General features: G+C 40.0%; 2 protein-coding genes across 8 annotated transcripts in view; both read right to left on the reverse strand.

Moving 5' to 3' along the window:
• Window positions 1–17,347, reverse strand: part of LOC118368224 (serine/threonine-protein phosphatase 2A 56 kDa regulatory subunit epsilon isoform) — a 100,595-nt gene extending 83,248 nt beyond the window's left edge. The window contains exons 1-2 of one of the 7 annotated variants that reach the window (XM_035752144.2): window positions 11,146–11,230; window positions 9,545–9,688 (exon numbers count right to left, since the gene is read on the reverse strand). The gene's annotated coding sequence lies outside the window, so the exon portion shown is untranslated. The other 6 variants (XM_035752142.2, XM_035752143.2, XM_035752145.2 and 3 more) reach the window with 6 other exon arrangements.
• On the reverse strand, window positions 13,232–17,348 carry wdr89 (WD repeat domain 89). The gene is made up of 2 exons (XM_035752149.2): window positions 17,203–17,348; window positions 13,232–16,554 (listed from the first exon to the last, which is right to left on the reverse strand). The coding sequence occupies exon 2, from the start codon at window positions 16,527–16,529 to the stop codon at window positions 15,375–15,377; it is 1,155 nt and encodes a 384-aa protein (XP_035608042.1). The 5' UTR covers window positions 16,530–16,554; window positions 17,203–17,348; the 3' UTR covers window positions 13,232–15,374.
• Window positions 17,349–26,927: the final 9,579 nt, after the last annotated feature.

Raw genomic sequence — 26,927 nt, forward strand, 5'->3', positions numbered from 1 at the left:
AGAGAGAGAGAGAGAGAGAGAGAGAGAGAGAGAGGGAGACACAGAGAGAGACAGAGAGGAGAGAGAGGAGAGAGAGAGAGAGAGATAGAGAGAGAGAGGGGAGAGGAGAAATAGAGAGAGAGAGGGATTAAGAGAGAGAGATAGAGAGAGAGGAGAGAGAGAGAAACAGAGAGGGATTATACGCGATTATTAGGGAGAGAGCTTTAGAGAGAGCACTTAAGATTAGATTTTCACATTCTTTATTATTATACATACACACACACACAGAGATAGAGAGCCAGACAGAGAGAGATAGATTTTAGAGAGATATACATTAGATTATATATAGACAGAGAGAGAGCATATTATAGATATTATTATTAGATTATTATCTACATTTATTTTATTCTTTACATATTAGACAGATTAGAGATATTATTATTATTATTATTATTATTATTATTAGAGATTAGAGAGAAACAGAGAGAGAGAGAGACAGAGAGAGATTACAGAGAGAGAGAAAGAGAGAGACAGAGAGAAAGAGATTAGAGATTCGAGAGAGAGAGAGACAGACAGAGAGAGAAAAGATTAGAGAGAAAAGAGAGAGAAACAGAGAGAGAGAAGAGAGAGAGAGAGAGACAGAGAGATAGACAGAGAGAGAGCCAGAGAGAGAGAGATTATTAATTAGACATAGACATTATTATTATTATATATACATATTAAACAGAGATATTATTATTATTAGCCATTTATTATTATTATTATTATTCATTATTATTATTACATAGAGAGAGAGAGATTATTTATTACAGATGGATTATTATTATTCCAGAGAGAGATTATTATTATTATTATTATTATTATTATTACATAGATTATTATTATTATTATTAGAGAGCGAGCAGATATTCAATTATTATTACAGAGAGAGCGAGATAGATTATCTAGAGAGCGAGAGAGATTAGAGAGAGAGATTATTAGATTATTAGAGACATATTAGCGAGACAGAGATTAGAGACAGAGATAGATTATTATCCACATATTATTACATATTATTCCATCCATTATTAGAGACCGAGAGAGAGATTATTATTATTAGACAGATATTATTAGAGATTCAGATTAGCCATTATTATTATTATTAGAGATATTATTATTATTAGATTGAGAGAGCCATTATTATTATTATTATTATTATTATTAGCCATTATTATTATTAAGCCAGATTATTATTATAAAAGAGAGAGAGAAATTGGTCAGAGATGATGATTATTAGAGAGGGAGAGCGAGAGAACAGAGAGAGAGATCTTACAGAGGGCCAGAGAGAGAGAGCAGAGAGAGAGAGGGGGAGAGCCAGATTTTTAAACAGAGGGAGAGAGCAGAGAGAGAGAGATTATTATTCAGAGAAAGAGAGCGAGAGAGAGAGATTCAGAGCGGGAGAGCCAGAGATTATTATTATTATTATTATTAGAGATAGAAACATATTATTATTATTACATATTATTAGATAAATGATTATTATTATTATTATTATTAAAAAATTAGAGCGATTATTACATATTATCATTATTATTATTATTCATATTATTATTATTATTATTATTACAGATAGACATTATTAGACATAGAAACAGAGATAGAGAGGGACATAATATTATTATATATATTCATTATTATTATTATTTATTACATATTATTATTAGATTATTATTACATATTATTATTATATTAGGGAGACAGAGAGATTATTAGAGAGAGATGATTATATATATTATTATTATTAGAGAGGGGGGAGAGAGGAGAGAGGAGATCCAAATTGATTAGAGAGAGATTCAGAGACAGAGACAGAGAGAGATAGAGAGCGAGAGAGAGAGAGAGAGCCAGAGAGCAGAGAGACACAACACCGCAGAGAGATTTTTTATTATTACTGAGCATGAGAGATTAGAGAGCAGAGAGAGAATAAACATAGAATGATGAGACATAGAGAGATTATTATCACGATTATTATGACAGAGCCATATTATTACAGATTAGCCAGAAGAAGAGATTCATTATTATTATTGATGACAGGTATTTTATTTATTACATATCTATTTTATATTTATTACATTTCAGATATTGATTGTTATTCATATTATTTTATTATTATACATATTATATATTATTTTTATTGGGATATTATTAACACATATTTATTTTTATACATATTATTGCACATATTTATTATTACATATTTTATATTATTATATATATTATTATATTTAGAGAGATATACAGATATATTTTTATTATTAGAGATAGAGAGAGAGAGAGAGAGATTTATTAGAGATTAGAGAGAGAGGGAGACATTTTTATTAGACAGAGATAGAGAGACAGATTTTAGAGAGATTAGAGCCAGAGAGACAGATTAGAGAGAGAGAGAGAGACAGATTAGATTAGAGAGAGGGAGAGAGATTTTAGAGAGAGAGAGAGAGAGAGAGAGAGAGAGAGAGAGATATTATTATTATTAGGGAGAGAGATTATATATATATTATTATTAGAGAGACAGAGATATTTATTATTATTACGAGATATATAGAGATAGACAGATTAGGGGGGAGACAGAGAGAGGGGGAGATATTATTATTATTATATTATTATTATATAGAGACATATAGACAGAGAGGGATATTATTAGATATTAGATATAGACAGAATGAGAGAAGAGGAGAGAGAGCATATTATTCCAGATATCTATATGAGAGAGATATTATCTAGAAAGATATAGAGATTATGGCATAGAGAGATATACCATTAGAAAGAACATGATTTAGAGAAGCCATAGAGATTAGAGATTAAAAGAGAAGAGAGCCAGAAAGAGAGCTATATACCAAGAGAGAAAGAGATATTAAGAGATATTATTACCAGATTAGAGGGGGATTATTATTATTATAGAGAGATAGCAAAGATTAGAGACATATTTTTATTAGAGATTAGACTATTTTAGAGATTATAGAGTGCCAGAAAGAGAGAGAGAGATTATTTACAGAGAGCCAGATATATTATAGATTATCTACCCATAGAGAGAGGGAGAGAGACAAAGTTCAGACAGAGATACACATTATTAGAAAGAGGAGAGAAAGAGAAAGACATATTATTAAATGAGAAAGAGAGAGATAATATTATTATTAGACAGAGATTATTATTATTATTATTATTAGAGAGATTATTATTAGAGAGAGAGAGAGAGAAAGAGAGAGATTATTATTATTAGATTATATAAGATATATATTATTAGAGATATGAGGGGGAGAGCAACAGAGAAACATTATATCAGAGATATATTCATATATCCACCAGAGAGAGATTATTATTCCATCAGATTAGATAGAGAGAGAGCCAGATTACCAGAGAGAGCCATATTAGAGAGAGATTATGAGAGAGAGAGGGAGAGAGATTGACAGAGAGAGAGAGAGAGAGCGCCAGAGAGAGAGAGAGAGAGAAAAGCCAGAGAGAGAGAGACAGAGAGAGAGAGAGAACAGAGAGAGAGCCAACAGAGAGAGAGAGATTATTATTAGAGAACAGATAGAGAGAGTGATATTTTATATTAGAGAGAGAGAAAGAGAGAGAGAAGTGAGAGATATATTCCAGAGGGAAAGAGAGTAGATGATTAGATGAGACATATTCCATATTTCGCAGATGACATACCATTTTATTTATTTTATTGCAGAGGGGGAGATTATTCGAGAGAAAAGGGGGAGAGATTATTTTTTATTTATTAGGGGGGAGAGAGAGCCAGAGATTTTGATTTACATTAGGGGAGAGAGAGATTCAGAGAGAGCCAGAGAGGGGAGAGAGAGAGAGATTATTAGCCATGAGAGGGGAGAGAGAGTGAGAGAGAGCCAGAGAGGGGGAGAGATTTATCTACAGAGGATTATCACATATGAGAGATGACATTATCTAGAGCGACGATGAGATATGAGCGAGAGAGAGGGATGAGAGCGATTTATTTAAGGAAGGAGAGGAGAGGAGGAGAACATGGGAGATATAGAGGGGATTATCTATGGAGCATAAAGCATTAAATATACAGCATGATGACTTAGACATTTATATTTACCATGAGCAGCGAGAAGTAGGTGAGCAGTCAGGGAAACATTTTAGTATGAGAGGAGAGAGCCAGAGCTAGAGAGAGATATTAGAGCGGGATGAGCCAGAGAGCGAGTCCAGATCCAGAGCGGGAGAGCCACCATGGCTGTTAGCTTATTATCTATTAGGATACAGGGACAGATTAGACAGAATTAGAGCCATGTCTCTATCTATAAAGCCATTCATCAAGAAAATTAGTTATGAATTTAGGACTCATTATGTCATCTTAGAGAGCCACAGACTAATTATTAAATTACATATTATTATTAAGCCCCTCTATTATCTCCTCATAGACATTTTTAGAGATTATTATTATTACCACATATTATTATATACATACACTACTGGTCACATACATTCCATATTCATGTTTATTGATTATTATTATTATACACACACCATTACACGTATGTCCAGTTCCATCATCATGCCCCCAGCATATTATTAGATGTTGTCCACAAGCCAGATAGCAGAGTTATTCCATTTACCCTGAGATTAGAGTTACCTGCTAAAGAATTACAGAGATATTATTATTATTAGATGAGAGAGAGCCAGAGAGAGAGATGATGAGAAGAGCCAGATTAGAGAGCCAGAGAGAGAGCCAGAGAGAGACAGAGAGAGAGAGAGAGAGAGCCAGAGAGAGGAGAGAGAGCCAGACAGAGGAAGAGAGAGCCAGATTAGAGAGATTATTAGAGCCAGAGATTATTAATTAGAGAGAGCCAGAGAGAGAGATAGAGAGAGGAAGAGGGAGACAGAGAGAGAGAGAGAGCCAGAGAGGAGAGAGCCATAGAGATTATTATTAATTATTATTATTATTATTATTAGCCATATTAGCCATTACTATTATTATTAAGATTATTAGAGATATTATTAGAGATATTATTAGATTACACTACCCCCTATTAGCCATGAGCAGATAGTCATATTATTATTCCATTATTACACTATTATTGATTATTATTACATATTATTATTAGTTATGAAGGTGATTACATTATTATTATCACACAGACCATAGATAGAGAGCCAGATGGCTGATCTGGCTTATACATTATTATTATTTATTATGGGACATAGATATATACACATACTAGATGACTCTACCATGAGCCAGATATTCATCAACAAAATTATCAATGACACTATTATGCCTTACTTGAGATATTCTCATGTCATTCAATGATATCCATTTTATTATCTCACAGATTAAGCCATATCTAGAATGAGACCATGGCTGGTCTGCTTCTGGAGAGATCCAGGAGAGCCAGGCCAGAGATTAGCGCTGCATGCCATATCTTATTAAATATTCATCAACACAAATTTACCATGACAGGAGGTCAGCATATTAAACATTTATTACGGGGGGGCATTTAAACATATCCCAGGGTAATTATTATTATTAAGCCCCTCCCCACCATATTATCTGAGAGATTATTATATTATTATTATTATTAGGGTTAAACATTATTGAAGACATTATTATTATTATTATTAGGGATATTACTATTATTTATTATATTTACCCCAGCATTTTTTACATACACATTACCGGTCATTATTATGACATATTATTATTAAACATATTCTATGAAGATGACCTTAGATTATTCACAGATCTTAGTTATTATTATTACCAAATTATTATTATTATTCATTATTAGATTAATTAGACATTATATTAGCGAGAGCGAGATGTCTCTATCTATAAGAGAGCCAGATTCATCGGGAGAGCCAGAAAAGGAGAGCGGGAGAGCCAGAGATTGTCATCTCTCAGAGGAGGGAGAGAGAGAGAGCAGAGAGCGAGAGAGGAGAGCGAGAGCCCCTTCTGAAGAGAGCAGGAGAGCAGAGAGAGAGGGGGGAGAGCGGGAGAAGAGAGATGTTTGAGAGTCAGAGAGAGAGTCAGAAAGAGCGAGAGAGACAGGACCCCCGTCAACACCACCACAGGGCATGCAGAAGGGGGAGAGCGAGAGACCCAGTCGAGAAACAGAGGCGAAGAGACAGGGGGGATGTCCATAGGGAGGTCTACAGGCCTGAGAGATATTACAGGGACCAGGGGGATAGATCTTATAGTATAGCACTGCCACCAGGCTGTCTGGATATATTCACAGCATGAGAGAGACGGGACAGGTTGAGAGGACTAACAGGTCAGAGACTAGAGAGCAGAGGATCAACAAAATTATCGATGAGAGGCCTAACATTGTCATCGATGAGGAGACAGGTCGATGAGAGAACAGGACTAATGAGCGAGACTAAGAGGACTAGCGGGATGAGCGGGAGACATAGAGACTAATGGGAGAGAGCAGAGGATGAGGACTAACAGAGAGGAGGAGAGAGAGGTCCGAGAGACTTCCATTTCAGAGTTTGTGTCTGAGATGATTTCTAACAGGGCGATGAGGACTGTCCAGAGGGAGGATAACAGGGTCACTTCAGGACTAACAGGTTGATGAGGACTAACAGGTCGAGACCCTGAGAGACATGCGAGAGAGGAGAACAGAGAGAGGGGGAGAGGGGAGAGATCGATGAGGACTAACAGGGGGGAGACAGCGAGAGAGGGGATAGAGGGAGAGAGGGGGACAGAGTCGAGAGGACTATACAGGGGGATTATTTAATTGGAAATCTCGAGAGAGAGCGATTCAAGGAAGTAGAGAGAGATATTATTAGATAATAATTATGCATTATTATTATTAGAGAGTTTGACCTTGTGATTGGTTTTAGCCAGGATGAACTATTAAGCCCGTTGAGATCTGAGATTGAAGAGGGAGCTGGTCATTGCCTTACTTGAGAGAGAGAAGAGAGAGAGCAGAGAGGGGAGAGAGAGAGGAGGAGAGAGATCAAGAGAGAGAGAGAAAGACTGACAGAGAGAGAGAGAGAGAGAGCCAGAGAGAGAGAGAGAGAGAGATAGAGAGGGAGAGAGAGAGAGAGCTAGGAGAGAGAGAGAGAGAGAGAGCCAGAGGAGAGGAGAGGAGAGAGAGAGAGAGGAAGAGAGAGAGAGGGGGAGAGAGAGAGAGCCAGAGAGAGATGTGAGAGGGGAGAGAGAGAGAGGGGAGAGAGAGAGGGGGAGAGCCAGAGAGAGGATGAGATGAGAGGGAGAGAGATTATTATTATTATTATTATTATTAGAGAGGGATTAGAGAGATTCCAGAGGGGAGAGATATTATTAGAGATTAGGGGAGATATTAGAGATTAGGGGGAGAGAGAGAGGGGGAGAGAGAGATATAGAGGGGGAGAGATAGAGATAGGGGGGAGAGAGGAGAGATATATATATAGGGAGAGAGGGGGAGAGAGAGAGGGGGAGAGAGGAGAGAGGGGGAGAGCCAGAGAGGGGGAGAGAGAGAGCCAGAGAGAGAGAGAGAGCCAGAGAGAGAGAGAGAGAGAGGGCCAGAGAGAGAGAGAGAGAGAGGGAGATAGATATATAGAGAGAGATATAGAGAGAGATATATATATATATAGAGAGAGGGGGAGAGAGAGAGAGAGAGAGAGAGAGGGGGAGAGAGGAGAGAGGGGGAGAGAGAGATTAGGGGGGAGAGAGAGATTAGAGATAGGGGGAGAGAGAGAGAGAGGGGGAGAGAGAGACGACATGCTTCATTGATACTACACATGCTTCATAGAGATGATAGGGGGAGAGAGAGAGGGGGATGTCGATGAGAGATAGAGAGAGAGGGGGAGAGAGGGAGAGGGGCGAGAGGAAAATGAGATTATGCTTCATAGGAGAGAGAGAGAGAGGGGGAGAGATATTAGGGGGAGATATCAGAGGGGGATCCTCCCGTATTTCAGAGAGAGGGGGGGAGATATTCCATGATATAGGCAGAGGGGGAGAGCCCACGGGAGGGGGGAGTCGAAGAGGGGGTCTTCATATCATCAGCACAGGGGGAGAGAGATTATAATATAGAGATTTATTAGGGGAGAGAGATTACTACATATTTTTAGGGGGAGATACACATATATTACAGAGATTTACTACATATAGAGAGGGGGGAGAGAGAGAGGGGGAGAGAGAGAGGGGAGAGAGAGAGAGGGAGAGAGAGAGAGGGGAGAAAGAGAGAGAGGGGGGAGAGAGAGAGAGACATTACATACACATTATATTTACACATACATTACACATATTACATACACATATTTACATACTGTTCATTCACACATTTGTACATATATTATTTACATATTCATTCGTTCACATGATTTATTATTTATTATTCTGTTCATCATGTCATTATCATATTTACTATTATCTGTTCACATGATTCATATATATTACATATATTTGTTCACATATTATACATATTTATTATCTCGTTCCATATTTATTACATATATTTATTATTATCTGTTCCATCAGATGTACATATTATTATTGCGTTCACCATAGATTTGACATATTTATTATTATTCATTCATAGATGCATTATTATTATATTATCTGTTCCATCATATTTATTATTATTTACATATTCGTTCCAAGATGCATACATATATTATTATCTGTTCCACCAAGATTGCATATTATTATTCATTCCGTTCATCATATTTACATATTATTATTCGTTACCAATGATGCATTATTACTATTATATCGTTCCACAGAGATATTATTATTATTATTATTATTATTTCCCAAGATATTTATTATATTATTATCTGCAGCCACAGATGCATTATACATATTATTCTGTTCCAGGGGGAGAAGATGCATATTATTGGGGATCATATACATATTCGCCATGCTCCATATATTTACATATTATTCCCAAGATGCATATACATATATTATCTGTCATCAAGATTTTTATTATAGAGCGCCACAGAGGGGGAGAGAGATATTTAGCCACAGAAGGGGAGAGAGAGAGCAAGCTACAGAGGTAGAGAGAGCGTGCAACACAGGAGGGAAAGGATGGACAGAAGTGATGAGAGGATCAAGCAGATGTGCCATACTGCAAACTCCTTATGCACCATCCCGTCATCATGGGTCAGACCTACTTACCTGCATAGCCTCACATGTCTGTCAGAATGGCAAACAAAACCAAAATCTAGAAAGCACAAACCTCTTTCCCCAAAAAAACATTTTTATAGCTTGCCATTCAAAACTACTAAATTGTTTAATCGTCATGCTGCATTGAATCTTAAGATGTGTTAGCCTTACTACTTTATAATCAGTAATCTGGATGTGCTTTCAACTTTTCCTAGTAACAAATACATTCTGAATCATGAGAACTTACAGGTGTCATAAGATGACCCTGTCAGTTCTGGATAGTCTATAACAATTGTAGAGCTCAGGCACATCATAAAACAATGCACCAAGCCCATGCTGACAGGCACCCAGAGAAGGCTAATAAGGTGGGGAACAGTAACTTGGTCTATATTATAGGCACATGGGCCCTCATTCCAATCATAAATACAGGGGAATTTGGATGCCAGGGTATCTTGACTGGGACATGACTCTTACCTTGCTCATTGTGACATTCAAACCCTTGAGAATGTACAGGTGAGACTTAAGTGTGTACAAAGGCACACTCACACAATGGCACACACCTTGCGCTTCCACTCCAACAAGATTGGCAGAATGCTTAGATGACAGAATCATGTACACCTATAGGACAGTGCAATGGTAAATAAGAACAAGACTAACAGTACACACTGGTGATCAACATCTTCATTCCAAACAGAAAGACTCAAGTGTCACAGTACTCCCCAGCCAAACAGGACCAATGTAGGTATGATGATGAGTGACTCTGAACCTGACATTCTGGGCCAGGCTCCACAAGAACAAACGGATTAAACAAACTATGAAACCCTTGGTTAGCCCACAGACGTATATTAAAACCAGGTTAACCACGATTGTTGACAATTGGTAAACTCAAACTAGCTATACATCAAACAAATACATGTACTTAACTAGATAACTATATCTATTGATGTCGTCTGTGGAACATTTAATACGGACCTGCCAATTGGCCCATGCTTTCTTTGGTAGAATATGGTTAACTAGCAAATTCGAGTAAACACACCCTGGCCACCCAATGCCAATGTTAACTAGCTAATAATGATGGTGACTAGCATCTAGTTGGTGCTGGGCCTAGCAAATTAGTTCTCCATTTAGTTTGACATTATGATAAGCAAACACGTCAAGTAGCTAGTGAATGCACATCAGATACGACCACAGTAACTGGTGCACTAGCTGGCTAACGAGTTAGCTAGCTAGTACAGTAGCCATCCGATATTTCCACCAAAAACAAGTCCTCTTCAGTGTGTTTATCGTTATCTAGCTTTATTTGCAATATACTGTTTATCTTGGAATAATATTATTTCATACTGGTAACGTAGGTCGTTATATTGCCAACATATAAAATGGTCGTTAATGGCAAGTAACGACAGAAAGTTAACTATTTAACGGTTAGCTGTGATGCTCCCTGGGTCGTTCGCATGCTAATGTTATAGCTCCCTAGCTAGTTTGGCAGCCAGTGAGAGGCTAGCTAGGTAATGTTATCGAGTTACGGAAATGTTACAGGAATACTCAGTGTGTAAAATGGATTTATAACTAGCTAGTTAACGTTGCAAATATTTCACTTTGCAAAAATATATATTTAATCTGACGTCAAGCTGTGTAAACGAGTTGAAAATTAATCCCACATCTCTTGATGTGGAAGCAAGCTAGCTACTACTGCTGCTAACTGGCTAGAATCACACATAGGTACCCAGAAACAAGCTATCTGCAGATCAACGACAATGAGCCGTAACGTGTTACCTTGATCCTCTGTTGTCCGGAACGAATACGGTGGCAAGTTGTTATCCTCTATTATACAATATTAAACTAAAATGCTTCCAATTATGTAAGAGTAGCCTCTCCAAGTAGCGGCAAACCAGCAGGAAGGCTATTTTGGCTTTTTTTTTTAAAAGACAGACAAACCAACGAGTGCCTATTTACCTTCTAACGAAATAATCCTCCGAGTCCCATTAATAACAAAATAGACGTATAAAAAGATTAAGTGGAGTCAATCACATTCCCTATTTATGAGAAGAAAAAAGTATAACTTGTTTACACCACACCTCTTTTTTTGTTATATTTCTGTAGACAGTGTTTAATTTGGGGACATCTCTATTCACTCTTTTGTCAATATTACTGGGCAGAGTCCATGGCACACATAAGAGATACAACCAACCCTGATGCTCGGTTTGGCACTATAGACGATGGTGATTGGTTTGTTCGAAGCACGTAATGGATGGGGTTGGACATTTAGATAACGTCCATCATTCCGCTAACAGAGTCGCTCCTAGAGATTAATTTTTTAGAAGGTAGGTTGAGGTGTATGGGACTAGGAAGGATATTGGGTTGAAGACGAGGTGGAATTTTATACTTTACTTTATAACCCTCTTCCTGGAGATCTTCCGTCGTGTGGATTCAGTCCAACCTTAATTTAACATCTAATTCTACTAATTAGCTGCTCAACAAGACCTTAACTAGCTGAATCAGATATGCTAAATGAGATTTGGACTGAACATTTACAAGGACAGTAGATCTCCAGGAAGAGGGTTGGGCAGCCCTGGCAAGTGGGTCGGGAGTCCTCACCTTATGGCATGAAGCTAAACCTGTTAAGGCCCAACCCTGATTTTACCGTTCATTCACACTGAAGGACGGTCTTGAACGGGCAAGGACCAACTACTTCTCTTGGTTTCCCATTAGTTAAATTATTTAAAGAGCACATCAACATTACGGATAGGAAGAGAGGATTTACAACAGATGTCTCAAATAAAGGTTAAAAATAAATTAAGTTAGGGAAGTCAGTTAAGAACAAGAAAAACTTCTTCACAATGACGGCCTACCCCGGACAACGCTGGGCCAATTGTGCACCGCCCTATGGGACTCCCAATCACGACCTGATGTGATACAGCCTGGATTCGAACCAGGGACTGTAGTAACGCCTTAGACCCCTGCACCACTCAGGAGCCAGTGGCACTGATCTTTTCTCAGCAAGTACACCACATCAAATTTTACAATACACCAAAATTATGGATAAGAATAATATCCCAAAAGGGATGGATGGTAATAAAATAAAAACATTTCAAAATATACAAGCATTTTATTGAAGTTGAGTTTCAACAGTGACATACTGTAGCTATACTGACATAGTATTAAAATAGCTAAACGATATCAAAACAAGTCCATTAGTTTTACAATTCTTTCCCCTTCAGTTTTGGTAATATTGAAACTGTTCAGCCCCATACTGCATTTTTTTGTTTAGTAATGAAAAATAAATTAAATGACAAGATTAAACATTATTAAATCATTGCATAAAGCATGTGAGTGGGGGGTGTCTGTCAAGTATACTTGACTTCTAATCTAATTGAAATGGGATACTTAAGATAAAACTGATATTAGCTGACTGATAAGTATAACGCTAGCATATTACTTTACCTTGAATTTCTAACTCAGGGTGAAAGTAAGGAAAATCAATGAAATAGAAACTTTGGCACACCACAGGAAGCAGCTGGCACAGTAAACATACGGAATGGGAGCCAATTTCTTCCCTGAATACTTTGAAACTGAACCCATATTAAAAAGGGACACTTCAGAATTTTGTCAATGAAGCCCTTTATCTATTTCCCCAGTCAGATGAACTCACGGATACGATGTTTAAATTGAGTGTTATTAAAATAATTAACACTCAATTTGTCTCTGGTCCACATGTGAGGAGACATACGCAGCCTGGTCTCATAGACGAGACATAACATAGTAAATGTAAATCCGGGATCACAAATTGGTATGATATGTTACATTTGGTATGGTTACAAAGTCTTAACGTAACCATCGGTCTTAAGGCAAAACCAAGAGTGGGGTGGTTGGTTGGGATGGGTGGGCGTATAACCTAAAAGGTTGCGAGATCAAATTTCATCATGGACAACTTTGGCATTTTAGCAACTTTTCAACTAATTAGCATGTTAGCCAACTCTTTCCCCAAACCTTTTCAGCTAATCATTCCCCTAACCTTAACCCTTTAACCCATAAGAGTCTAAGCCCTGTCTAAACTGAGTGAAGGGGTTCTACTAAGATATATGGAATTGTTTTAAGGTCATACCAAGGATCATTTTACTATTTGTGTTTGAATTTTAAAAGAACCATCGAAGTATCAAAAAATATATTTGATGAACATGTTTTATTCAGCCTTACTGCTATTAGACCATACAAACAGATTCACTACATGGAAAAACAGTCCGTCCCCGTCCCCCCCCAAAAAAAGAAAAAAAATCTAAATTAAGCATGTTCTGAAGTGTCTTTCCTTTATATGTACATGTATTTTTACATGCATCTTTTTATGTACATGTATTTAACCCCTTGTTTTTCACACTAAACAGTCTAAGCCAGGGAAAGGGATTCTACGAAGCATTATGGAATTTATTTAAGAAGGTCATACCAGAGATAATTTTGCTATTTTAGGGTTAAGATCCCTTGAAGCATCAAGAAAATATTTGTAAAACAAATATACACTACCATTCAAAAGTTTGGGGTCACTTAGAAAGCCCTTTTTGAAAGAAAAGCACATTTTGTAGTCCATTAAAATAACATCAAATTGATCGGAAATACAGTGTAGACATTGTTAATGTTGTAAATTACTATTGTAGGTAGAAATGGCTGATTGTTTTATGGAATATCTACATAGGCAAACAGAGGCCCATTATCAGAAACCCTCACTCCTGTGTTCCAATGGCACATTGTGTTAGCTAATCCAAGTTTATAATTTTAAAGGCTAATTGATCATTAAAAAAACTTTTGCAATTATGTTAGCACAGCTGAAAACTGTTGTACTGATTATAGAACCAATACAACTGGCCTTTAGACTAGTTGAGTAGCTATCTGGAGCATCAGCATTTATGGGTTCGATTACAGGCTCAAAATGGCCAGAAACAAATAACTTTCTTCTGAAACTTGTCAGTTTATTCTTGATCTGAGAAATGAAGGCTATTCAATGCAAGAAATGCCAAGAAACTGAAGATCTCCTACAACGCTGTGTACTACTCCCTTCACAGAACAGCACAAATTGGCTCTAACCAGAATAGAAATAGTGGGAGGCACTGGTGCACAACTGAGCAAGAGGTCAAGTACATTAGACTGTCTAGTGTGAGAAACAGATGTCTAACAAGTCCTCGACTGGCAGCTTCATTAAATAGTACTTGCAAAACTCCAGTATCAACGTCAACAGTGAAGAGATGACTCCGGAACACAGACTCCGGAACACAGACACTGGACAGAGGAACTCTGCCTAGAAGGCCAGCATCCCGGAGTCACCTCTTCACTGACTTTGAGACTGGTGTTTTAAATCAGAACCGTTTTCAGCTGTGCTAACATAATTGCAAAAGGGCTTTCTAATGATCAATTAGCCTTTTAAAATGATAAACTTGGATTAGCGAACACAACGTGCCACTGTTAACCAACAACTGCATTGTTGGTTAAGGGCTTATAAGTAAGCATTTCACTGTAAGGCCTGCACCGGTTCTATTCAGCACGTGACAAATACAATTAGATTTGATTTTGAACCTTAACCCCTAGCCTTGCGAACATTAGCCAGCTAGTTTCTGTTAAACACCTAGCTAGAATTTGTAACATAGCATTTGTTTTGCAAATTTGTAAAATATTGTACGTTCAGCATATTCGTAACATATCATACAAAATGGGTGATGGACATGCACAAATGAATACATATCATACAAAACTTAGCATATCGTAGTAAATGGTGTCTTAGATTTACATACAGAATTATGCGAAATGCTCTTAGACCAGGTTGACATATGCAGCAGAGTCCCTGCATAGCAACTGTCATGTTATTCCACTCTGTGCCATTTGAGTGGAATTAAAACTGCTCCTCTGAATAAGTATGATGAGTATGATGAAGTACTGCATGCTCTGGTTCTGAACCCTGGCCTTTGTGACCCACTGAGTATGTTAGTTAAATTACAGGAGAGCATGCATTAGATCAACTCGATACAATTAGAATTATATTTCTAAAGAAATACCAATTGGTTTTAGCTAAACAAAATACCAAACAAGTTGGGAGAAACATTTGAAAAACAAATACCGCGATTCAATCTCATTTTAAGCCCTAGCGGTTAAAGATATTAATCAGTTTCTGGGATAAGTATAATACTACTTTCAAGAAAGAAAAAATATAATTGTGTTGATTTCATGAATCCAAATGAGTACTCTGAGTGCAAGAGGAATATTGATTGATTAAATTAGGGACTGCAGTCTTGCCCTTCTTTGAGAACCCTCTATTGCATCCGACTCACACTTCTAGCTTCTTATCCCTCTTGGAGCCATGCTTCTTGTGTGATCTAGATTTGAGTTTTAATGCAGAGGCACTCTTCAGGGTGTCCCTCTTCCCTGAGGTGAATTCCTCCGCCCCTGTCTTCCACAAGAGCAGCTGTGCATCCTCCCCTCCCGTGAGCAGGGCCTCCCCTGCGGGATCCCAGAGGAAGCAGCGCACTGTGGAAGAGTGGCCCCCTTGGAGGGACCTCAGCAGACACAGGCCTTCCTCACTGCACTCCAGAAGGTGGATGTCTCCATTGTTTGTCCCACCTAGCACTAGTAAGCGCCCTGCCTCCTCCAGCCAAGTCCCGCCAACAAAGTAATCCAGGGCCACTTCATTAGAGAGAGGGGTCAGGCTGCGGGCGTCAGCGGCACTGAAGAGTGTGAGGGGCTTGTCTGTGTCCAACTGACCCAGGTCCCACAGATGGAGGCCCTCGTCGTGGCTGAGGCACAGCAGCTGGTTGAAGTCCTTCCCTGCCCAGCACACTGAGCTAGCAGAGGAGCCACAGTTACAGGTGGCCAGGAGGGCCTCCTCCTCTGCACCAAGGCTCAGGTCAAACACATTCACCAGGCCATCAGTGGAGCCAGACGCCAAGTGGTCGGCATTCCGGGGGTGGAAACGCACCTGCGTGATGTCATCACTGTGGGACTCAGAGTACACACCCAGAACCCCTCCCTTCTCCTTTGCCATGCGGGCATCCCAGAAAACCAAGAAGCTATCATCTTCATCGACCTGCTCAGTGCCTGCACATAGGACCACATCGCTGCAGCTCACATCAAAGCTGCAGAAGTGGTGGGAGGAGTCACTCCTGAACACCTGTGCTGCCTCTGAACCAGGACAGCGGACATCCCACGTCCTCACTGTCCCATCAGCAGAGCCTGAGAAGAGCAGGTCAGGGGAGGTGTGGGCAAAGCACACCCCACAGATTGCACCACTATGTCCCTGGTACTCCCTGAGCAGGCTGAGGCTGTCCTCACTGTGCAAACGGATGGAGAGGTTGGAGCAGCATACGGCCACCAACCCTGGGCCCGAGACAGGCTGGTGGGACAGGTCCAGAAGGTAGGTGGGCTCATCTGGCTGGACACGCCGAGTGATTGACAGAGCTTTGAACTTCTCCCCCAGACTCTCCATGACAACTTCCTGCAACTACACCCAGCTGGATAGAGAGGATGTGCAGAATATAGATGTGTAATATGGAAGAAACTCCATCTAATCACAAAACATACACCTACTTATCTCAAAATGTGGGTCTGGTAATGGTTAAATTAACACAAGAAAGAACCAAGGGACTTTGTTCCCATAGAGTCCACTGTGATTTGTGAGGCTTGTTGCACTCACTCGGCCTGTCATTACTATTGGTGTAAGTTATCTCTAAAGTTAGTAGCTCACTGTGTGTGATAGTTGGCTAGTGTTTCTAACCAAATCTAACAGTGAATACTATCCTCTGTTAGTATTATGTTACTGCCAAACAGATTTAACTTATAGCTGTTGTCTGGATTCATAACTAAAAAGCTGATACCTACCTAGCCAATATTAGTCACCAATGAAGGTGGCGAGTAATGAAGTCACTATAGTAGTTGCAAATAAAGTGACTAATTTAGCTAGCTAAAAACACACGCTAAATTAGCTAGCTAAACGTTTGCTAGCTTGCAAGTGGAAAGTTCTTGAAGGGTTCACTTATTGAAGGACCAAAGAAAGTACGTTAACATTCCAGTAACATTTGTATTCAATGCCCAGTATGAACCACAAATACAAAAAAAACATATGTAATATATGTAACCTTGTAAACGACTCAGTTACTCACCTGACAAAATAGACGGTATCTGATTTTCATGAGCACGTTGTGACACGGCGTCACTGTATTTACTGCCCGTTGATGGACCAATTTCCTCAATGCATGAGTTCCGCTGTTGCATTTCAGAGCAACATTACAGTCATAGACAGTACAGTATGAAGATAGGCAGAAACTGCCTCTCCAATAGAAATCACCGACCACACTTGTAGGGGATGTCATGGCGACGTTAGCCAAGTAAACACATACGCAGAAACACGTCCGCGTGAGACGAGGGGTCTCAGGGTTCTCTCGTGCCAAACTGCGCATGTCGTCAAAGGCACTCCTTCGATATAAAAAATAATAATCGGAAATGGAAACGTGTTAGTTTGTTACTTTCACAAGGTTGGAGTAATAACATGTTCAACTGCTTAAAACACTGTCTCGAATCAAGGTTGTGCCTTTAGATTTCGAGAAAATTAACAACTAATTAATAATATTTCACGGTTTGGTCTGTTTCGCAAGCGTTCCCGGAAGTCTCACGATGTTGCGCGTCTGGAATGATAAACTCTGTGCTACAGTACAGGCAATACCAATGTCGATAAAGACACTGACTTTTTTTTATCGGTTAAATAATTTATTAACATTCATATGAGCATCATCCGGCACGATAGGGAGCGGGTCATCAATGGCCATGATGGAGTGGACAGAAGTAATGGCACCGTCTAACCTTAGCCCTTGACCATGATTCTCATTGTCATTACATTATACAGTCATTGGACGAATAGTCATTGGACGAATATGTCTTCTGTATGAGTTTTGAGCCCGGACACTCAATCTGAACATGAACGCGCGTCGTTTACGGTACGGTAACGAAAGGTAAATTGATAATCACCTTAATAGGGTTAGTATACCCACATGGTCATATTTCCATGGTACCGCGTATGTTTACGGAAAAAGGGGAAATATGCATACTTTACTTTTGAAACACCATTTTCGTATTTTCTGACAATTTAGGATGTGGAACATCGAGTTCAGCCAAGGGTGTGCAACATCCTAAATTGTCTGAAAATCGAAAACTACTCATGTGTAATACTATGTGCGATTCAAACTTAAGGTAGTGAGGTAAAAGTCAACGTTGTCAAAAAATATCAATAGTGATGTAAAGTACAGATACCACCAAAAACGACTTAAATTGTACTTTAACGTATTTTTGCTTAAGTACTTTAAACCACTAGCTTCAATACTCTCTAAATATTAGGGATTCAAAATCCTCAAAGTCTTTGGAAGAACCTTAGGGTTATTGGCATTGGAAATTGCCCACAAAAGGTTCTTCCAAGAACCCCATAGGAGGTGGGGTTCATTGAAGAACCTCCTTAGTTGGTGAGGGTTCTTGCAGGAACCTAACTACCCAACTTTTACATTTGGATTTTAATTTTAAAGGAGAGTAGGTGCAGGCACTTAAATTGAGATCTTTAAATGTTTCAGTTAAGGTACGGTTTGTCCCTTATATGATCTAAATGTATATTGTTTTATGATGATACCTGTAATATTCACATGTGTAAACATACTGAATTATAATTGGATGCATTTTACCGCCGTATCATACTGTGCTATGATTGGTTAAGACCACCCAGATGGTTAGGTCATGGGCAGTTGATCATGGTTGGAGATAAGTGAACATGCAGTTGGAGCTAGCTAATAAAGAGCTACGTTAAGAAATATCTTTTAGTACTGCATTTTATTATTTTGTACAAAGCGTGCAAAACAAGACAATACCATCTATCTTTTCATATTTGTGCAAATATTTGTAAAACAGAAAATAGACAATTCAATGGCGTTAAGAATATGTATGCTATAAGAATATGTTGAAAGCTAGCTGTATTGGGTGCAGATGAATGAGCTGCTCACGTTTGTGTCTAAGTATACAGACTAGGAGGCATACAAAGGTATGTCAATTGGTATTGGTATGTTATGCAGATCACATGTACCATCCTCTTCCCTTACCTCTACATTTTCATTCACATTATCCAAGATGGCGCAGCAGTAAGACGTGTTTGTTTTCATCCCGTTGTAAACATTTCAAACTCTTTTTTTTTCTCAATTTTCATAAAAATATACATTCCTGCAACCCGCCTCACCCAATGTAATACGGATCAACTATTTATTTTTTTAGACCTTATAACTGGAACCTCCATCAGAAGCGAGACAGCTAATTAACTACTAGCTATTTAGTCATTGTTAGCCCCTACTAGAGGTCTTTACCTTTAGCTCGGACTCCTGCCACTTTAGCCTGGTTAGAGAGATAATACCTGCCAGGTTGCACAGCGCGATACCAGCCCTGGGCATATCGGACTGCTTTTTTCCACTACATCACCGGATTCCTGCCAAGCTCTGGACCATTACACCGGATCTTCGCAGCTAGCTAGTTGCTACCGAGGAGCTATTGTGGCTAACACCCTTGTCCAGAAGCATGCACCAGTTAGCCCTGAGCTAGGCCCATCTCCCGGTTAGCAAACGAAGTACACCAACTACAACACTTCTCTTGCCAATTGGCCTGGATCCTTTGTCGACACAGAGCCCCGCCAATCCATCACGACTAGTCTGCTGGTCCGCTGAAGTAACTCGGCCGATGTGCTCTCAACCGGCCTCTGCGTCATGGATGTTTGGTGATGATCCATCTGCTAGCCCCGGCCTGCTAGCTCCATGAACGCCATGTCTCCCGCTCGCTCAACATTGTAATTGACTACCGAACTGATCCGTGTTTCATTTAGTGCTGCTCATTGGACCCTATGATCACTCGGCTACACAGCCGATGCCTGCTGGACTGTCCATTAACACGGTAGTTCATTGTGTTTATCTGTCTGCCCCAGCCTCAAACTCAGGCCCTGTGTGTAGCTAACTGACCCTCTCTGCCCATTCATCGCCATATACCTGTTGTTGTCATCTTAACTGTTTACCCGTTGTCTCACCCGTTTATCCGTTGTCTCAACTGTTGTTGTCTTCGCTCTCCCAATCAACACCTGTGATTGCTTATGCCTTTCTCTGATGTCAATATGCCTTGTATACTGTTGTTTAGGGCAGCTCTCATTGTTTATTTTACTGTGGAGCCCCTAGTCCTGCTCAACATGCCTCAGATAGCTCCTTTGTCCCACATCCCACACATGCGAAAACTGCACCCAGCTTAACTGGCGCCTCCAGAGATGCAACCTATCTCATCGTCACTCAATGCCTTGGTTTACCCCCACTGTACTCGCACTCTACCTTACCCTTGTCTATACACTATGCCCTGAATCTATCCTACCATGCCCAGAAATCTGCTCCTTTTATTCTGTTCCCAACGCACTCGATGACCAGTTCTTATAGCCTTTAGCCGTACCCTCATCCTACTCCTCTGTTCCTCTGGTGATGTGGAGGTTAACCCAGGCCCTGTGTGTCCCCAGGCGCTCTCATTTGTTGACTTCTGCAACTGTAAAAGCCTTGGGTTAATGCATGTTAACATCAGAAGCCTCCCCCTATGTCTGCTTTATTCACTGCTTTAGCACACTCCGCCAACCCTGATGTGCTAGCCGTGTCTGAATCCTGTCTTAGGAACCCTGAAATTTCCATCCCCAATTACAACATTTTCTGTCAAGACAGAACTGCTAAAGGGGGCAGAATTTCAATCTACTGTAGAGAGAGCCTGCAGAGTTCTGTCATACTATCCAGGTCTATACCCAAACAGTTTGAGCTTCTACTTTTAAAGATCTCTCCAGAAACAAGTCCCTCACTGTTGCCGGCTGTTATAGCCCCCCCTCAGCTCCAAGCTGTGCCCTGGACGCCATATGTGAACTGATTGACCCCTTGTATCGTCAGAGTTTGTACTGCTAGGTGACCTAACTTGGGATATGCTTAACACCCCGGCCGTCCTACAATCTAAGCTAGATGCCCTCAGTCTCACACAAATTATCAAGGAACCTACCAGGTACAACCCTAAATCCGTAAACATGGGCACCCTGATAGATATCATCCTGACCACTTGCAGTCTAAATACATATCTGCTGTTTTCAACCAGGATCTCAGCCATCACTGCCTCATTGCCTGCGTCCGTTATGGGTCTGTGGTCAAACGACCACCCCTCATCACTGTCAAGAGCTCCCTAAAACATTTCTGCGAGCAGGCCTTTCTAATCGACTTGGCCCGGGTATCCTGGAAGGATATTGACCTCATCCCATCAGTAGAGGATACCTGGTTGTTCTAGAAAGTGCTTTCCTCACCATCTTAAATAAGCATGCCCCTTTTCAAAAAATGTAGAACGAAGAACAGATACAGCTCTTGGTTCACTCCAGACTTGACTGCCCTTGACCAGCACAAAAACACTCTGTGGCGTACTGCACTAGCTTCGAATAGTCCCCTTATTATGCAACTTTTTAGGGAAGTCAGGAACCCAAAAATAAAATCTAAGTTTATTTGTCACGTGCGCCGAATACAACACGTGTAGACCTTACAGTGAAATGCTTACTTACAGGCTCTAACCAATAATGCTAAAGAAAAGGTGTGTGTGTGTATGTGGGTAAGTAAAGAAATAAAACAAACGTAAAAAGAAATTTGAAAATAATAGTAGCAAGGCTATATACAGACACCGGTTAGTCAGTCTTATTGAGGTAGTATGTACATGTAGGTATGGTTAAAGTGACTTTACATATATGAAGAACAGAGTAGCAGTAGCGTAAAAAGAGGGGTTGACGGGACACAATGCAGATAGCCCGGTTAGCCAATGTGCGGGAGCACTGGTTGGTCGGGCCAATGAGGTAGTATGTACATGAATGTATAGGTAAAGTGACTATGCATATAAGATAACTAGAGAATAGCAGCAGTGTAAAAGAGGGGTTGGGGGGCACACAATGCAAATAGTCCGGGGTAACCATTTGGTTACCTGTTCAGGAGTCTTATAGCTTGTGGGTAAAAACTGTTGAGAAGCCTGGACTTGGCACTCCGGTACCGCTTGTCATGCGGTAGTAGAGAGAACAGTCTGACTAGGGTGGCTGGGGTCTTTGACAATTTTAGGGCCTTCCTCTGACACCGCCTGGTGTAGAGTTCCTGGATGGCAGGCAGCTTTGCCCCAGTGATGTACTGGGCCGTACGCACTACCCTCTGAAGTGCCTTGCGGTCAGAGGCCGAGCAATTGCCGTACCAGGCAGTGATGCAACCGGTCAGGATGCTCTCGATGTTGCAGGATGGGTACACACAGTCAGTTAGGAAAGCAAAGACTAGCTTTTTCAAACAGAAATTTGCATCCTGCAGCACTAATTCCAAAAAGATTTGGGACACAGTAAAGTCCATGGAGAATGAGAGTACCTCCTCCCAGCTGCCCACTGCACTGAGAATAGGAAACACTGTCACCACTGATAAATCCACAATAATTGAGATTGTCAAGAAGCAGCAACTTGCCCAAGCCTCCCCCGCTTCTCCTTCACCAAAATCCAGACAGCTGACATTCTGATAGAGCTACAAAATCTGGATCCCTACAAATCAGCTGGGCTAGACAATCTGGACCCTCTCTTCTGAAAATTATCCACTGAAATTGTTGCAACCGCTATTACTAGCCTGTTCAACCTCTCTTTCGTATCGTCTGAGATTCCTAAACATTGGAAAGTGGCCGCGGTCATCCCCCTCTTCAAAGGGGGGGACACTCTAGAGCCAAACTGTACAGACCTATATCCATCCTTCCCTACCCTTCTAAAGTCGTCAAAAGCCAAGTGAAAAAACAGATCACCGACCATTTCGGTGATCTCCGCTATGCAATCTGGTTTCCGAGCTAGACATAGGTGCACCTCAGCCACGCTCAAGGTCCTAAACGATATCATAACCGCCATTGATAAAAGACAGTACTGTGCCATTGATAAAAGACAGTACTGTGCAGCCGTCTTCATCAACCTGGCCAAGGCTTTCAACTGTCAATCAACGTATTCTTATCGGTAGACTCAACAGGCCAGCAGCATACCACCCTTTAGGCCAGCAGCATACCACCCTTTAGGCCAGCAGCATACCACCCTGCATACCACTGCTGGCTTGCTTCTGAAGCTAAGCAGGGTTGGTCCTGGTCAGTTCCTGGAATGGAGACCAGATGCTGCTGGAAGTGGTGTTGGAGGGCCAGTAGGAGGCACTCTTTCCTCTGGTCTAAAAAAATATCCCAATGCCCCAGGGCAGTGATTGGGGACACTGGCCTGTGTAGGCTGCTGTCTTTCGGATGGGACGTTAAACGGGTGAAAATAAGAATGTGGTCTTAACTGACTTGCCGAGTTAAATAAAGATTCAATAAAGGTGTAAAAAAAATATATATAAAAAATAAAAAAAAATACAAATTGGCACCCAAAAATACAGATTTCCGATTGTTATGAAAACTTGAAATCGGCCCTAATCGGCCATTCCGATTAATCGGTCGACCTCTAATCTCTACCGTTCCTGCTGACTCTAGAGAGTTGAAAACAGCAGGTCTGGGACAGGTAGCACGTCTGGTGAACAGGTCAGGGTTCCATAGCCACAGGCAAAACAGTTGAAACTGGAGCAGCAGCACGGCCAGATGGACTGGGGACAGCAAGGAGTCATCATGCCAGGTAGTCCTGAGGCATGGTCATAGGGCTCAGGTCCTCAGAGAAAGAGAATTAGAGAGAGCATACTTAAATTCACACAGGACACCGGATAAGACAGGAGAAATACTCCAGATATAACAGACTGACCCTAGCCCCCCGACACAAACTACTGCAGTATAAATACTGGAGGCTGGGTCAGGAGACACTGTGGACCCGTCTGCACATCTATCACTCCAGTGTAAATTACTAAATTGTAATTACTTCGCCACTATAGGCCTATTTATTGCCTTACCTCCTTAATTTGCACACACTGTATACAGATTTGTTTATTGTGTTATTGACTGTACGATTGTTTATCCCATGTGTAACTTTGTTTTGTTTTTGTCGCACTGCTTTGCCTTATCTTGGCCAGGTCGCAGTTTTAAATGAGAACTTGTTCTCAAATGGCCTACCTAGTTAAATAAAGGTGAAATAATAAAGAAATAAACACAAAATCCAAGGTGAAAAGGTGAAAAGGGATTCACCCTTCCTACACCTCTGATGACTGTAACAGGAAACCTGTTCGATCACCATGCACTGTAAAATCATTCTGCTATGGATACGGAGAACATCAACATGCCAGAGGATAAATTAATTGGACTTGGTGCTCTGCTGGGAGTTTACCTCATATTTTGATATTTTATTATGCTTTGGTATTAAATCATAATGAACACTGACAACTAAAATCTTGTTATTATTATGCATACTATTAATAATATGAATAATAACAGAAGGGGGTAGTTAACATTTTTACCCCAAAAGGTTATCTAGGGATCCATTAAAGGGGCTACCCCCACAGTTTCAATTTCAAGAACCCCTGGATACACCAGGAACCTTTTATTTGGGCGACGATGCAGAAAGAAAAAAATGCTTGGGCAACAGACGTCTGTCTATATTGGTCCGCTAATACAGGACCACTTTTGTGAAAAAAATGTAAACTCAATGTATTTGCCAGCATTTGTGACTTGAGTCTGATAATTATCTGTATAAAACTGTTAATCTGATAATACTTGTGGAATATAACCATATTTTATATGTTTTCCAGTTTCTTGAGATACTTTGCAATGCAACTTATTTCTATGTGAAAACTGAAACGGTTCATTCATTCCTTTTAAATTTTAGTAGAAGCTCTTATCCAAAGCAACTTACAGTAAGTAGTAAGTGCATACATTTGCGTAGTGGTCCTACATTTTTTACTGGTCCCTCTATTGGTGCCCCATGCAATTCAAACCCACAACCCTAGTGTTGCAGATGCCATGCTTTACCAACGGGACCAATAATTACTGCATTGTGCATTGTTTTTCTTAATGGTGATGGGAAGTCTACAGGTACAAACCTAGATGACCAGCTTATGTACAATACAGTAATGTACATTTACATTAAGTGGTTTGTAAGGATGGTAAATTAATACTGCACAAGAAGTGGTTGTCCATGTTACTTGATCAAGAAAAATATTACATTTGATGTGGATGTGTTGGGTCTTTGCCCATAACTTTGCACCTTTTGATGTAAATGTTTGAGGACAGGGTGTGGTTCTTTCTGGATTCCATTAGAATGATGATCGCAGAGAAAGGGACAGGGCAACAAGTCTTACAATTCCATCCATTGAATCTTGCAAGATACTGTTCTTAATTATACAACTAGCATACCTTTTTTACCAAAGCAGATGCAGAATGTTTTGTTGTTTTTGCCAGCGCTACGGTCTCTATCGGTCCGCTAATATAGGACTAGCAAACGCCCAGTGCACTACTTCTGTGAGGTGAAAAATACATGTTTTCACCCCATTTTATTTTGCCATAGACTGGCAGCGGTCTTGTCGGGAAAAGGGAAGGTGAATGCGGATGTGCTGTGTGACGGCCGGAATGAGGCGATGGACAACAAAAAAGTCTCACGGCGCGCGAGACGCGACCACCTTGGAGGGACGCCAGCCTCCCGAATACTCATTGCTAACTGGGTACCTTAACCACTACTAACCTTAACATGTCGCTAACCATACCCCAATGACTGTATATATAAAGCCATACCCCCTAAATGAACGACAAAATACAGCACGTGCTCCAGCTGTTAGTATTCCACTTGTGGCCCTCTATTGACTGGTGATTTTCATGAACTTGGCCACTATGTGGGAGTAGACGCCTGCAATCTGGTTGCCTCTGTGGTAAAGCAGTTTTGATACAATCAAATCAACCAATGAATACTATGAATACTATTTCTGATGATGTAAAAAACACAAGTACAAATACAAGTTTAGATAAATTTAACATGAAACTACATTGAAGAATGGATAAATCGCCTCCATCCTCCGTTCTATAGAGCCCCACGGTGGAGGTTTAAAAAAATAAAAATAAAATAAAAATTATTAACAACAAATCAATACAGAGAGTACATGAGGGAACACAAGTGTGTATATATAGATTATATACAATGGACAATTGAGCTAGGGGGTACAATATCACATTACACAAAGACCTTAAGGAACATACATACACTTATAATTCTAACAGCTTTTTTTGTTAGTAGAGTATTTAATTGTCTTAAAATACAGTTCAATTTCTTTTTGTAGGGTAAGACAATTTGTTTTTTTGTTTGTAAATTTACATTTGTGAATATGAAATTTGGGGAAAAGAATAATGAAATTAATTACATAAAAATGTTTCAGCTTATTCCTATCCTAGGTAAAGAATCCAAGCAGTACATCTCTCCACAATAGTGTAAGATTTTTATAAAAGTGTTCAATTATACATCTACTGATGTCTTGCCACAGTTATCTTAGATTAATACAATGCCAAAAAAAGATGCAACACTGTTTCTGGGTGGTCATTACAAAAGGAGCAATTTGAGTTGATGTTTTCCTTAAACTTCTTCATATAGTGGTTGGCAGGATAATATTTATGAATCATTTTAAAGGAAACTTCCTTAATTTTGTTAACAAGTAGGTATGTGTGGCAACATCCAAACTTGTTTCCAACAGATATTATCAATAAATCCATTCCAATAAGGCATGACATCCTGCTGAAACAAGGTTCATATTGCTCTGTTGTTAAATGGACCAAAAGAGAAACAAATCTTTCCTACTGATGAGTCAACAGGGTCAACAGAAGGTAGCCTCTGAGGGTCAGGTCTTGACACGTTCCTGAATAATAGAGC

The sequence above is a fragment of the Oncorhynchus keta genome, chromosome 35 (assembly GCF_023373465.1).
Source record: "Oncorhynchus keta strain PuntledgeMale-10-30-2019 chromosome 35, Oket_V2, whole genome shotgun sequence".
NCBI classification, from domain to species: domain Eukaryota; kingdom Metazoa; phylum Chordata; class Actinopteri; order Salmoniformes; family Salmonidae; genus Oncorhynchus; species Oncorhynchus keta.